General features: G+C 42.3%; 1 protein-coding gene across 11 annotated transcripts in view; it reads right to left on the bottom strand.

Moving 5' to 3' along the window:
• The window catches only part of Rapgef4 (Rap guanine nucleotide exchange factor 4), a 279,641-nt gene that overhangs the window by 72,636 nt on the left and 194,492 nt on the right, over positions 1-12,513 (bottom strand). For all 11 annotated transcript variants that reach the window (XM_047543020.1, XM_047543011.1, XM_047543009.1 and 8 more), the window contains 2 exons: positions 8,040-8,161; positions 6,064-6,247 (listed from right to left, as the gene is read on the bottom strand). In XM_047543020.1, the coding sequence (XP_047398976.1) occupies positions 6,064-6,247; positions 8,040-8,161 (306 nt within the window). The remainder of the gene's footprint in view (positions 1-6,063; positions 6,248-8,039; positions 8,162-12,513) is intronic.

Genomic DNA, 12,513 nt, shown 5'->3' with positions numbered 1-12,513 from the left:
TCCTAATCTATAAAATGGGGGGGTATATTAATTAATTACCTCATAGTTTCATGATAAGAATTGAAGTAAATAATTGTTTAGCCCAGTGCTTAGCACATGTGTGCTTAATAAATGTGGCTATGATTAAATACAACTGCATATGTGTTTCCATTTACAATTCCCTTGGAAAGTAAGGAGAGAGTAAGCAGGCATTATTAAATTCATTTTTATAGCTTACTTAAGAGATTTGTAACCTGGAGATGTTGGATGAATTAGTGGTAAATTGTTAAGAATAGAATTCTGGGCTCTCGTACCCAGTATTGCTTTCAATTTATTTAGCAGGCTCTTGGCTCAAATGTATACATCTCAAAGACTGTCATTAAATTCTCAAAATATAATTAATTTTAATCTTATAAAAAGATCTAGCTATATTCGGTCTTGGCCCCTCTAGTCCATTCTTCACAGACAGCAGAGAAAGTGACCTCAGCAAATCTGACCATGCCACACCTCCCTTTTAAATCTCTTCAGTGGTGCCCCAAGGGCTAGAAAATAACATCCAAGGTATACAGACAACATGGCAGACCCCTCTTAATCTTGCCTTGGCCTAACTATTCAGGCATGCCTGGCCTGGACATTCCCTCAGTGTGAATCAGTTTATTATTCCCTACAGGAACTTTCTTAGTTTTTTCTGGTCCCACTCCTACCCCTGTGCTTCTGCCAGGTCAGGAGCTCTTTCTTCTGGAAAGAAGAGCACCAAAGTAATATCATTTGCTCCTTTTAAGAAGAAATGGCTTGAGCATCAGCCTAAACACCCAACCATCACAAAATGAATGCAATAAGGCACCTTCAGAGGATTATTCTGCACCTACTTAAAAATTGCAGCCTTTAAAAATATTTACATTTAAGAAAGAGTGTCGGCCAGGCATGGTGGTGCATGCCTGTAATCCCAGCAGCTCGGGAGGCTGAGGCAGGAGGATCACGAGTTCAAAGCCAGCCTCAGCAAAAGTGAGGCGCTAAGCAACTCAGTGAGACCCTGTCTCTAAATAAAATACAAAATAGGGCTGGGGATGTGGCTCAGTGGTCGGGTGCCTTGAGTTCAATCCCCAGGACACCCCTGCAACCACCCCCCCAAAAAAGAGAGTGACATCTTTAAGTGTGAAAAGTTAAGAACCAAAAAATCACCAGAAGGATAGGCACCACAATACTAATATGTGTTATCTCTAAGACATGTGATTGGTTGCAGGTGTTATTTATTCTTCTTTAACTCTTTTCAGTAGTTTCTAAATTTTCTGCAACAGATTGACTTTAACAATAAGAAGTCATGAAAACCTCCAGGTAATCTTATAATGAACCCTAAGCTGAATGGGGAGCTGCTTCCCTCCTCCCATCTCCTGAGTCTGAACCATACTGGCAGCAATCCAATGGCTGCTTTCCTGGGCAGGCAGACAGGAGGGGAGAGTGGCAAACTGCCTCTACAGGGGAGATGCAAATCCAGATCCCAGAAATGACCCACTTAATGGAATCACTGATTCAGGTACATTCCACGAGCTCATTTCAGGCACAGCTATCTTCGGAGTAAAAGTAAAGACTGCATCTGCCACGCAGTGAAGGGAAGGATTCATGGTGTGCTTCCTAGGATTAGGCTCTTCCACTCATGTTTTGCTTTTCATCTGACTAGTACTTGAGGATGGATTCTGTGACTATGAGCAGTCTCTGGGTACATCCCAACAGAAATCAAAACCCTTGACACCACTGATTTTAGGCGTGCTAATCTGAGATCCCCTGAGGAAATAAATCCCCCTATAATTACCAGGATTTCAAACTCCACACCTTCAAAAACAGTTTGGACAAATAAAAATCCCATTAAAACAGTTCTGATAATTAAGAGAAAATACATAGCCCCTCAAGTGCCCCCTAAAGGTGTGTGGAACAGTGGCAACCAATGGATGCGAACATCTGGCTCAACAATCTTTCCAGCTCCCCATGGTATTTTCATATGTCACTTGATACATCTTAAATTGTTTCCTTTCAACCTTATGCCCCATAGCGTATGTTAGAAAAACATTAATTTGTTACATGAAATAAACGAACTAGAATTTCTGAGTTCTGGACCCATTTGGAAGATTCCAGAACCCGCTACAATTCTCTCATGTTACAACATAAATTTCTTTCATTATTTTTTCCTCTGCTCAGGTTCAACAGACTTTCTCAACTACTTAATCTTCTAGGCTTCTAGGGAATTTCAAGATTGCAGACCTAGAATTAGATTTGGGAAATACCATCTACTTTATTTCCCTTCATAACTGAGTCTTAGATATTCTAAACAGTGGAGCATTATGTCTCACTTTACTTGGAGAAGGAACTGGAAAACTTGCAAGGCAAGAGCATTCTGAAGACTGGAAGCTTCTTTATATCTAGCTGGCCTCAAGTTTATAATATTTTGCATACCTCAAGTTTATAATCTTTTCCACATCTTTTTACTCATGGCTTCCTCTCCAAAACACCTGCTCAAATGTAGCCAAAATGCACATTTCTGCTGGTAAAGGTCTCTATTGTATCTATTTGCTGTAGGGTAACCTCTTGTTTTTAGACTTACAAACAAAGCAAAATCAAAACAATAAGCTCCAAGGGCTCATTCAGTGCTTGATGGACCTGTCTCGGAGCTGCAACAACAGCACCGTCAAACTGTCACCGTTCAGTAGCACTTGCCCCCAGATGCCATCCAGGTCTGCACCTGCGCAACCAGGATGGCATTGTGAGTCACTCTGTCTGCCACCACATAAAAAGCTAATTTCACATTCAGAATGTATGTTTTTCTTTCAATACCAATAGCAACAAGAGTGTGCCAAAAAATTCCCCCTGAAGCTCTATTCTGTTTTTTAAACTACCGAACATTCTTTCATAGTTTGACAGTTAAAATGCTGCAGTTAATGTAATAAACAGAGAATTTTTCTAAGTAGCCTGTCAAAACAAGTGACACTTTTTTTTTTTTTTTTGGCTAGGGAGTCTCAGATTCAGAACAATAGGAAGTACCTTTCAAAGCAACATCTTCATTATACAATCAAATTCTCAAAGTAATCTTCTCATCAAAGAATATTGTGTTATTTCTTTCCTAGTAATTATCAGAGTTCTGCAACCTCTCTGGCAGTGGTGACTATTATAAAATGCAGCTGTGCTGAGTTAAAGAATTAAGGGTCTTGCCCTGGTCGACATGGAACCAATGCATCTTATGCCTCTCAATGACTTGGCAGTTTGGGCACTAAGGACTCAACATTTCCAGGACCTTTGAACATGCCCTGTTTCCAGGAGCAAAGTGCTTAGCTGTCTCTTCAAGGACAGCAGTTATGCTGGCAAATCTTGATCAACTAAGTTTATTTTCTTTCTACTTAAATAAAAAAAAAGCAGTAGTAGCTCTAAAGATTACCAGCAGATCTGAAAAACAGGGTGTGTATATGTATATGCAGAGTTTGAATGTCAGTCTCACAAAATTAGATTTCTTATTTTTCACTTTGCCATCTCTTGGGAGCTGTATTCCAGCAGGACGAAAATTTAAGAGCCAAAAGAAGAACAGCCAGCCTAATCCCAATGACTGCAAAATTAAAACAAAACAAAGCAAAACTGTGAAGACAAGAAAAATCCCAAGGTCTGCCCAAAATGAATCTATCTTGGAATAATGGTGAAGCTGTAGTTTAACAGCCAGTGATATGTTGGGAGAGCTAAGCTTTGAAATGTAATTTTCTTTGAAGAATCTTTGGGGTGCCAGAATTTGTGCAATTCAATGCTGTCTGGGAAAGCAAGAGTGTTCATATCATAGAGTCGACCCTCAGTAAGTGTCTGCTCCATCTGAATCTAATTTGGGAATGCCTCTTCCAATGGATTACAAACTCCCCAAAGTCAGGAACCATTTTATTATTATCATTATTTTTGCTTGTAACCTGTTTGGTAGACACTCAAAACTACTGATGAATCAAATGGCATTTCTGCCTCCCTTGAAGCGAATAAGGACTGAGGGAACATTAGCTGGGGCTGAGTATTCATTCATTCATTCACTCACTGTGCAAAGGTTTATCAATGGCTTACTTGGTGTAAGCCCAGAGTTGGGGATGTGGTCTTACTATTCCACATCAGATTAAAACCCCTCTCTGCAGTGTGTTGTATTAACACGCACTGTGTTTTCCTTTGTAGGATATAATGCAGCTGTGATTAAATGATGGTTTCCAGGTGTTAAGTTCTGTCTCCTGCACTGCACAAAGCTTTCAGTATGAGAAATAACCCTCTTGTTCTCTGGTTACCTTCATTAGCCTTAGCACCTACTACAGTGTCTGGAACAAAGTAGGTGTTCAATAAACACTGGTGAAAAAAAAATAACTAAATCCAGTGAAATGAGATTTGTTCTGCTTACAACAGGAGCATTATTTTTAGGGCAGCTCCGTTCTTTATTTTGGGCATCATCCTGTTGAGCACCTCTTGGTCCTAGCCTTTGCTCATGGAGTGCCAGCACTGAGCCCTCTCATGTACTCTGACAACCAAAACATCTTCATATGTTCCCAAGTGCTCCTTTGGGGAATGTCCTACCTCTACATCACAGCACTGCATGATCTTGACCTGAAGGAAGGTGACGAGGCAGAAAAGAGATGGGTCCAGGAAATGATGAGGAAAGACAAATGACAGACAATGGGACAGCAGAGAGGGGAGGCAGTCTGCCAGGAGAGAAAGCAAGGTTTAGAATGGCATGCAAACTCCCCATGCCCAAGGGCATTCTCTCAGCATGTCCTCGGCCACCGGCCCTGCAATCCTTCAGGGAAGAAACAGCATAAATTGGCTGGGCAGGATTCTTGGACTCTACTCCTGTCAGGTCAGCAAAGCTCTGGCTTTTCTGTTTGATATTTTGGGTTTTCCTGTTAAATTTTTGTTTGAAGAAAGGGTTTTGAGGCTAAAAGAGCTAAAAACCATGGTTCTAGAGTTAAGGATGCTGGTACCAACTGGGATGAGGGAAGGCCTTTGAAACACACAGTGCGGGAGATTAAGACCCAAGAGAAAGTTTTGACAAAAGGGACATGGTGTGACAAAAATGAAATGTGTTGAAAAGCCTCTGCGGCACTGAGGATGGGCAAGTAAAAGGGAAAGAAGCCTGGGGAAAGGAGACAAAGCTGCACCGGGAGGGGCTGCTGTGCCTTGGTCTGAGGGGTAGGCGTTGGGGAAGTTGGTCTGAGGGACAACTCTCTCTTGGAAAGTGTCCAGTGGACACACCAGACACGTAAAGTTTAATGCTCTTTTCGAGACCTGATAAAAAATGAAAGTGGGCCAAGCCAGTGACTCAGAGTTGACATCCACATTTGGTTGGCACTGGTTGCAGGGTGGAGGGTAATTTCATTTCCAGCAGAAAACATAAGCCTATGCATGGCATTTCAGAGCCGAGTGCTAGGCATCCCAGCTGCACAGGTTTCCCTGAGGATCAGGCTGGTGTACGTGTCTTTGCCCCACAGCATCCAACAGAATGAGCTTTTTGGGGTTTGATTTGATTACACATTTCAAAGACCTCAGCTTTGGCTGGTGGGCAGCTATTGAAGGTAAGGCAGTTTACAGCTGAGCTGGGAGAGGCTGCCTCACGGGCTGGCTGGAGGCTTGGAGAGGCTAAGGGGACAGAGGGGTTAAGAATGCTTAGTGCAGGATGGGGTGGAAGGATGCTGAGTGATGAATGACGAGTCCACGCATGGGCATGAGGGTCAGAGGGCTGATGACCTCCGTCCTCTGGCACTAGGAAGAAAGGGGCTGCCGCCCTCTGGCACAGAAACAGCAGTTTCTGTTTGCTCTTAGCCAAAGGTTATTTATTGTGGGGGCTTGGTTTTGACAGCCTGAACCAATCTCTGAGGATTTCTATAGTTTTAACTCATGTGAGAGGAAACAGAGTTATAGAGCCCCAAAAGAAAGATAAAAAATAAAACAGACAAACACCGTGTCTTCTCTTCCGTATCTTGCCGTGGCCCCAGGCAAAGGCCAGAGCTTCCAAAATGGGTCTCTGTCCTTCCCCAGGCGCGCCTGCGCACTCGGCAACCCGGGCGGGCAGGTGCGGCTCTCACTCACGGTTTGCGCAGAATCATCCTCATGTGGGCATCGGGCCCCATCTGCGACAGCAGCAGCATGGTGTCCTGGAGCTCCTCGTCACACTCCTTCTTCTCCTCCTCAGTAGGCAAAGGGGCATCCTCATGCTCGTCATCCAGAAATCGATAAAATAAATATTTGTCTTGGAAATGGTGCTCCTGGTCCACTGCAGGAAACATGGAGACTAGTATCAGCTGTGGCCCAGAGCGCTGCCCGCAGCTCTGCTCACCGGAGCAGATGGATGGTGTCCGGCAGGAGAGCCAAGTGGCAGCGGAACGGGAGACTCCGCACCCTCGGCACAGGCCTTGCCCGGGCGGTGCAGCTGCAGACATGACCTCCTGGTTGCAGTCATGCACACCAGATCCCTCCCCACCCATCCTCTCCTGGGTCTCCGTGGGACTCCCTCTGAGAACCTGCCAACTTTTCTGAGATGAGCACTTTGACCTGCAAAAATTGCCTTGGTGACCTTTTCTAGGACATGGGACATAGGTCTCAAAGAGGAAAATAACCAACTGCCAAATCATGCCCTAGAATGGTTTCTGAAAGTAGACTTAACAAGAAAATCTCCTTTGTCAGGGTCAGAACTTAGGGTTTTCTTTCTACATCTACTATTTATAAACATTTCTGTCTGTACTTTGGAAGTCTGAAGAAAATTGAGTTATTATTTGAACAAAACTGACCAGACCAAGCTTCTAGGTCATATGCTCCTAGAAAAATGTTGTGATAATTTTCTTCCAGTTCTGATTTTCAAAAGTCCCCTACCCAGTGCTGGGGCTCAAACCCAGGCCTCTTACATGCTGGGTAGTTGCTCTCCCACAGAACTACACCCCCCAATCTGCCTCTTCTTGTAAACAACAGGATTTAGATCTCTGTAGGACAAAGACAATAAACTTGGTTCAGCATCCCTCATCTAAATAGCTGAAAGTCTTTAGCTCCTTTTTGGGGTGGGCAGCAATACGCTCAAAGGATAAAGAGAAATGGTAGACCCTTGCTGCTCCGGGTGATCAGCTTCAACCAGCACATGTTGGAAATGTGGTTGTTCAGGATCCATCTCAGGCCTGCAAATTCAGAACCTGTCCCAGGTGATTGGTATGCACATTAAAGCATGCTAAACACTGGAAAATCTATCATTAGGTTCCCAGCTGTTGGCAAATGAAATAGAGGATTTAAATGTTTTGTCTGTTTGGAAAAGTGGTCTTGAACAGACAGCATGAACAGCTCAGTCACAGTTATACACCAGTGAAAACCACTGCAGTTACAGAGCACATTCCTGATTTTATATATGGTCATTCTGTGGATATATAAATTGGCTCTCTCAGACACAGCAGCAAGTTCTGTTTTTTGGAGAGGGGTACCATGGATTGACCTCAGGGGCACTTGACCACTGAGCCACATCCCCAGCCCTATTTTGTATTTTATTTAGAGACAGGGTCTCACTGAGTTGCTTAGCACCTCACCATTGCTGAGGCTGGCTCTGAGCTCGTGATCCTCCTGCCTCAGCCTCCCAAGCTGCTGGGATTACAGGCATGTGCCACTGTACCCAGCAAAAGGCAACTTCTGAATTCATTACTTACTTTCATGTCATTCAGCCCAGTCACACATTCCATTGTTCTTCCTTCTGCCCCTGCATCAGGATTGCTAAGCAGTGCTCAGAGTATAATCACACTATCAATGGACCGTGAATGCAAACTAATAAACATAATTGGAACTGATGCACTCGGCTTGCAATTTCATTTTCCTTTCCTTCGTTCTCCGAAGTTAGGAAGGTACAATGGTGGAACACAGCAATCAATAGCTTCCACTCGCTGCATTTGTATTGCTAAATGAAGATGCTAGCTCCGCGTTTCCTAAAGGCATCATAATTCTTTCTTGCCCATTTGGGAGTTCAGCAACAGCTTGCCCAGGGAAATGCATTTAGCATTTCTTAAGGGTTTTCCAGGGACCGTGGCTCATCTTACCATGGTTGAGGACACCATCTTCTAATAGGACTTGCCACATGCCAACAGCTTGAGTCCTGGAGTGAACACACGGGGTCTGTTGCATCATCCAATCCACAAGCTCGGTTCCCACACAGCATTGTCTAGAGGAGATGGGAGACAGAAGACGGAGATGGCTTATGAGGGAGAACCTCCCAAAGAGCAGAGTGCTCTTACCCTAAGAGGTCTCCTGGCACACAAGCACCACATGGGGTAGCCTCAGGTTCTCAAAGACAGACACAACCCAATAAAACCACTCAGCTCATGAGAGAATCTTTGAAGCAAGATTGTCTAAATAAAAGAATTATAGCATGCAGCACCAGGGGAGACCACAGGGCCTTTGAGGGGGAGCACTGATTAGCCAGCGAGCTAATCACAGGGACAGAAACTCAGTCATCGTAAGTTGATTCCAGAAAGTACGATGAAGACAAAACACAACACTGGCTCCCTTCACCTGAGCCGTGTGGGGAATGAGTTAATGTCTGTAAGGTACTTGGAGATGCTCCATGAAAATCTCTGTATAAGTGCAAAATTATATAGCACTTTATGTTTTCAATACTACTGATCTTCCTCTGGAGGGGTGCTGGGAGAAACAAACAATTAGCAATGCAAATCTCTCTGAAAAAAGGTCTATATAATGAGCATTAGCACTTCTATGGAGTCTGTCATCTAAGAACACCAAACCCTCTCTGGCTTTCTGTATGTTCGAACCTTAATGGCCAAGATTAATGTTTGAACATACAGAAAAAGTTAGTGTGGATGGGCTGCTGTCTGTGAAGAGTTGGTGTGGATGGGCAAGCTATTAATGTAATTACACACACACACACACACACACACACACACACACACACACACGAGAAAATGCTGAAACCTTTCGGGGGTGAGAGGGTAGGGCAGGTGTTCATGGTATGGTAGTTCAAGGGAGAAAATGGAATCCTGAAGTCTAGGAGAGGATCCCGAGGGACAACAGAACAGTGCAGGGAGTCACAGAGCAGCTGGCTGCCTGAAGCTGGGACTGAGTCACGGGTGGCCTCCCCTCCCTAGCTAAGCATGGCACTGCCTCTGGGCATGAGCTGAGACAAGGTCAACCCAGAGAGTTGCCCTCTAGTTTAAACTGAAGGAGACTTTGGGAAGGATCTTTTTAAAATTGTTCTTTTTAGATATACATGACAGTAGAGTGTATTTTGGCATATTATACATACTAGAAGAATAACTTCACATTCTTGTGGTTGTACATGATGTGGAGTTACACTAGTCATGCATCATATGTGAACATAAAAAAGTTATGTCTGATTCATTCTACTGTCTTCCCTATTACCATCCCTCACCCTTCCCTTCATTCCCCTTTGTCTAATCCAATGAACTTCTACTAGGAAGAGCCTTGAACTTGGAGAAGATATGATATATAGCACCAGGTCTGCTACTCATTAGCTATGTGGCTTTGGCCAGATCTCTGGTTTTCATTTTTCTCATCTATAAAAGAAAGAAAAAGCAAAAGATGACCTGTGAGGTCTTCTCTAGTTCTAATATTATAGAATTCTGGAATCTATCAGAGCTCCTAGGGTGTCCTGACTTGGGGTTGACCCTGACCCCAGAGTGCTTCACAAGGAGGATGTCTGAGAAGCTTGTGTGATTTCCAGGGCTGCTGTGATTACAGTCTATACCTGTACAGCAGAGCTGCAGGAGGCAAAGAGGTACCAACTTCCTACTGGTCTCAACCAAACATGCAACCTGTCAATATATTCCTCTTACAGTGGAAGAATTTACTAAGAGGAATTCTTACAAAAGTATAAAAAATCATTTGGCTTTTCGGTCCATGATTGCTTTTATTGAAAAGAGAACATGGAAGGGAGATCATTCCAGGGCATCTGGATCTTCATAAGGGATACAGAATCTTGCAGTCACAATATGGGACAGAGACACAGCTGTCCCATTTGTAGCTGATGGAATCACTGGGTATCCTTTCCATTAATGATCCCTTGTCACTTTAGAATGGACTGCAGATCTCTAGCACTATTAATTTTGGTCTTGTAACATTCACACCAAAACACTGGGGGTGATACTATATCTGGAGGGGCTTCAGCCCCCTAATATTGCAGCAATGATACAAAGGAGAGAGGACAAGAGGGAGAGAGGGAAAGGAGCTCAGAAGCACAAGATCTGGGACAAGGAACTCAAACTGAATGGCAGAAAAAAGAAATCATGCCTCTGACTTCCAGGGGAGTTCACTGGTCATTACCAACAGATCATCAGTTTGTGTCATAGGGCGTGGAACAGGCCTAACACCTATATTTCAGGGGTTTCAAATCTTAGTGCTATGGAGCAAGAAGAGATTATGGTTTCTGACTTCTAGTTTCCATTATTTGTCACCAAACATGACATATGTAATGGAATTTCCCTAACATAAGTCAATACTTGGGAAAGCATAATCATATCTTAAATTAAAGAAAAATAATAAAAACTTTAAAGGAAAAAGATCCTTTAGCCATGTGAAAGTTTGAGGTCTACATAATGAGTTAAAAAAGGCAAACTCTCAGGACATTAGATGCGTGCATTTTTAAAAAAATATATTTTAGTTGTAGATGGACACAATACTTTTATTTTTAAAATTTTTATGAGATGCTGAGAATCGAACACAGTGCCTCACACATGCTAGGCAAGCACTCTACCACTGAGCTATAACTCCAGCCCCCATGAATTTTTTTAAACCCATCTTTTCCTTTTAAATTACAGCAGTGTATAGGGGCCCAGATTCTAAAAAGAATTTGCTTCTAGGGTTAGAGAACAAGACTTACAAATGGAATCATCCCAAATAGCAGCTCCAGTATAAAACAGAAAGAGCCTAGATGACCAATCTGTCCCAAGAGATGGAATACCCCTAAGAGGAATGTGCTACATAAGACTAAGGTACTTTGAAAATTCCATCTTATTTCCAAAATTTTATCAAGAGGAAGCCAACTTTTGGTGTGGATGTGGGGAAAAAGGTACACTCATACATTGCTGGTGGGGTTGCAAATTGGTGCAGCCACTCTGGAAAGCAGTATGGAGATTCCTTATAAAACTTGGAATGGAACCACCATTTGACCCAGCTATCCCACTCCTCAGTTTATACCCAAAGGATTTAAAAGCAGCATACTACAGTGATGCAGCTGTATCAATGTTTATAGCAGCTCAATTCACAATAACTAGATTATGGAACCAACTTATATGCCCTTCAATAGATGAATGGATAAAGAAACTGTGGTATATATATATACACAATATATATTATTCAGTCATAAAGAAGAATAAAATTATGGTATTTGCAGGTAAGTGAATGGAGTTGGAGAATATCATGCTAAGTGAAATACGTCAATCCAAAAAAAACCAAATGATTTCCCTGATAAGTAGATGATGATACATAATGGGGTGAGGGGAGGAAGTAAGGGAAAAGGATGGAGGAAGGATGGATTGTGAAGAGGAAATGAGGGGTGGGGAGGTGGTGAAGGAAAGATAATAGAATGAGACAAATATCATTACCCTATGTACATGTATGATTACACAAATTGTATGACTCTACTTCGTATACAACAAGAGAAATGATAGTTGCACCCCATTTGTGTATAATGAATCAAAATAAAAAAAGAGAGACCAACTTAAAATATGACATGCTGTATTTGATCTTATAACAAATTCAAATCACATGTGATCAGAAAAATGTTAGTTTGGATGGTGTGTACAAACAGAGATCCAAAGAGCAAGGATTTGCAATGTTTTCCCATCTCTTTCCTTGAAAGAGACTGGATTTTAAGGTGCATATATGTGGTAGGTTTGTTATAGGGTCAAGCAGGTACAATTTTATAGGTTCTATTGTAGTTGGTTGTCACTAGAAAGATACGCATCCATGGTAACTAAAATTTATATTCCAGCTGTGTCTTACGAATTTGGTTCATGTGAATCAAATGGGGTTTGACTCATGCAAAGGTTAATGGGTTCTGAAGTCATGTCTAGGCTAAATGGGAAAGGGCCTGACTGAGTCAGTCAAAAAGGACCGTGCCTAAACCATGGAAGGAAGAGTGAAGGCGTATGTGCCACATATTGGCCATTCTACTTTCTAACATTTGTTGAACTGATAACATAAAAAGTAAGAGAAGTGAATTCTTAGTTGGCCCACCATGGATCAGTCATCACAAAAGGTCCAACTAACTGAAGATCTTCAGTTTTCTTTATCTTTCTCATTTCTTAACTCTATTGCGAGTTCTAACGAGGAATCCTTATTCTGATGATAGAGTGATGTATCTTACTTATATGCATACTAGAATGAAATCTTTTTAAAAGTCTTATATTTGTTCTTTTTAGTATCCATGACAGTAGAATGTATTTTGACATTTTATATATAGATGGACTATCACTTCCCATTCTTGTGGTTGTACATGATGTGGAGTTACACTGGTTGTGTGTTCATATATGAACATAG

The sequence above is a fragment of the Sciurus carolinensis genome, chromosome 3 (genome assembly GCF_902686445.1).
Source record: "Sciurus carolinensis chromosome 3, mSciCar1.2, whole genome shotgun sequence".
Classification (NCBI taxonomy): domain Eukaryota; kingdom Metazoa; phylum Chordata; class Mammalia; order Rodentia; family Sciuridae; genus Sciurus; species Sciurus carolinensis.
This window is presented reverse-complemented; position numbering and strand designations above follow the sequence as displayed.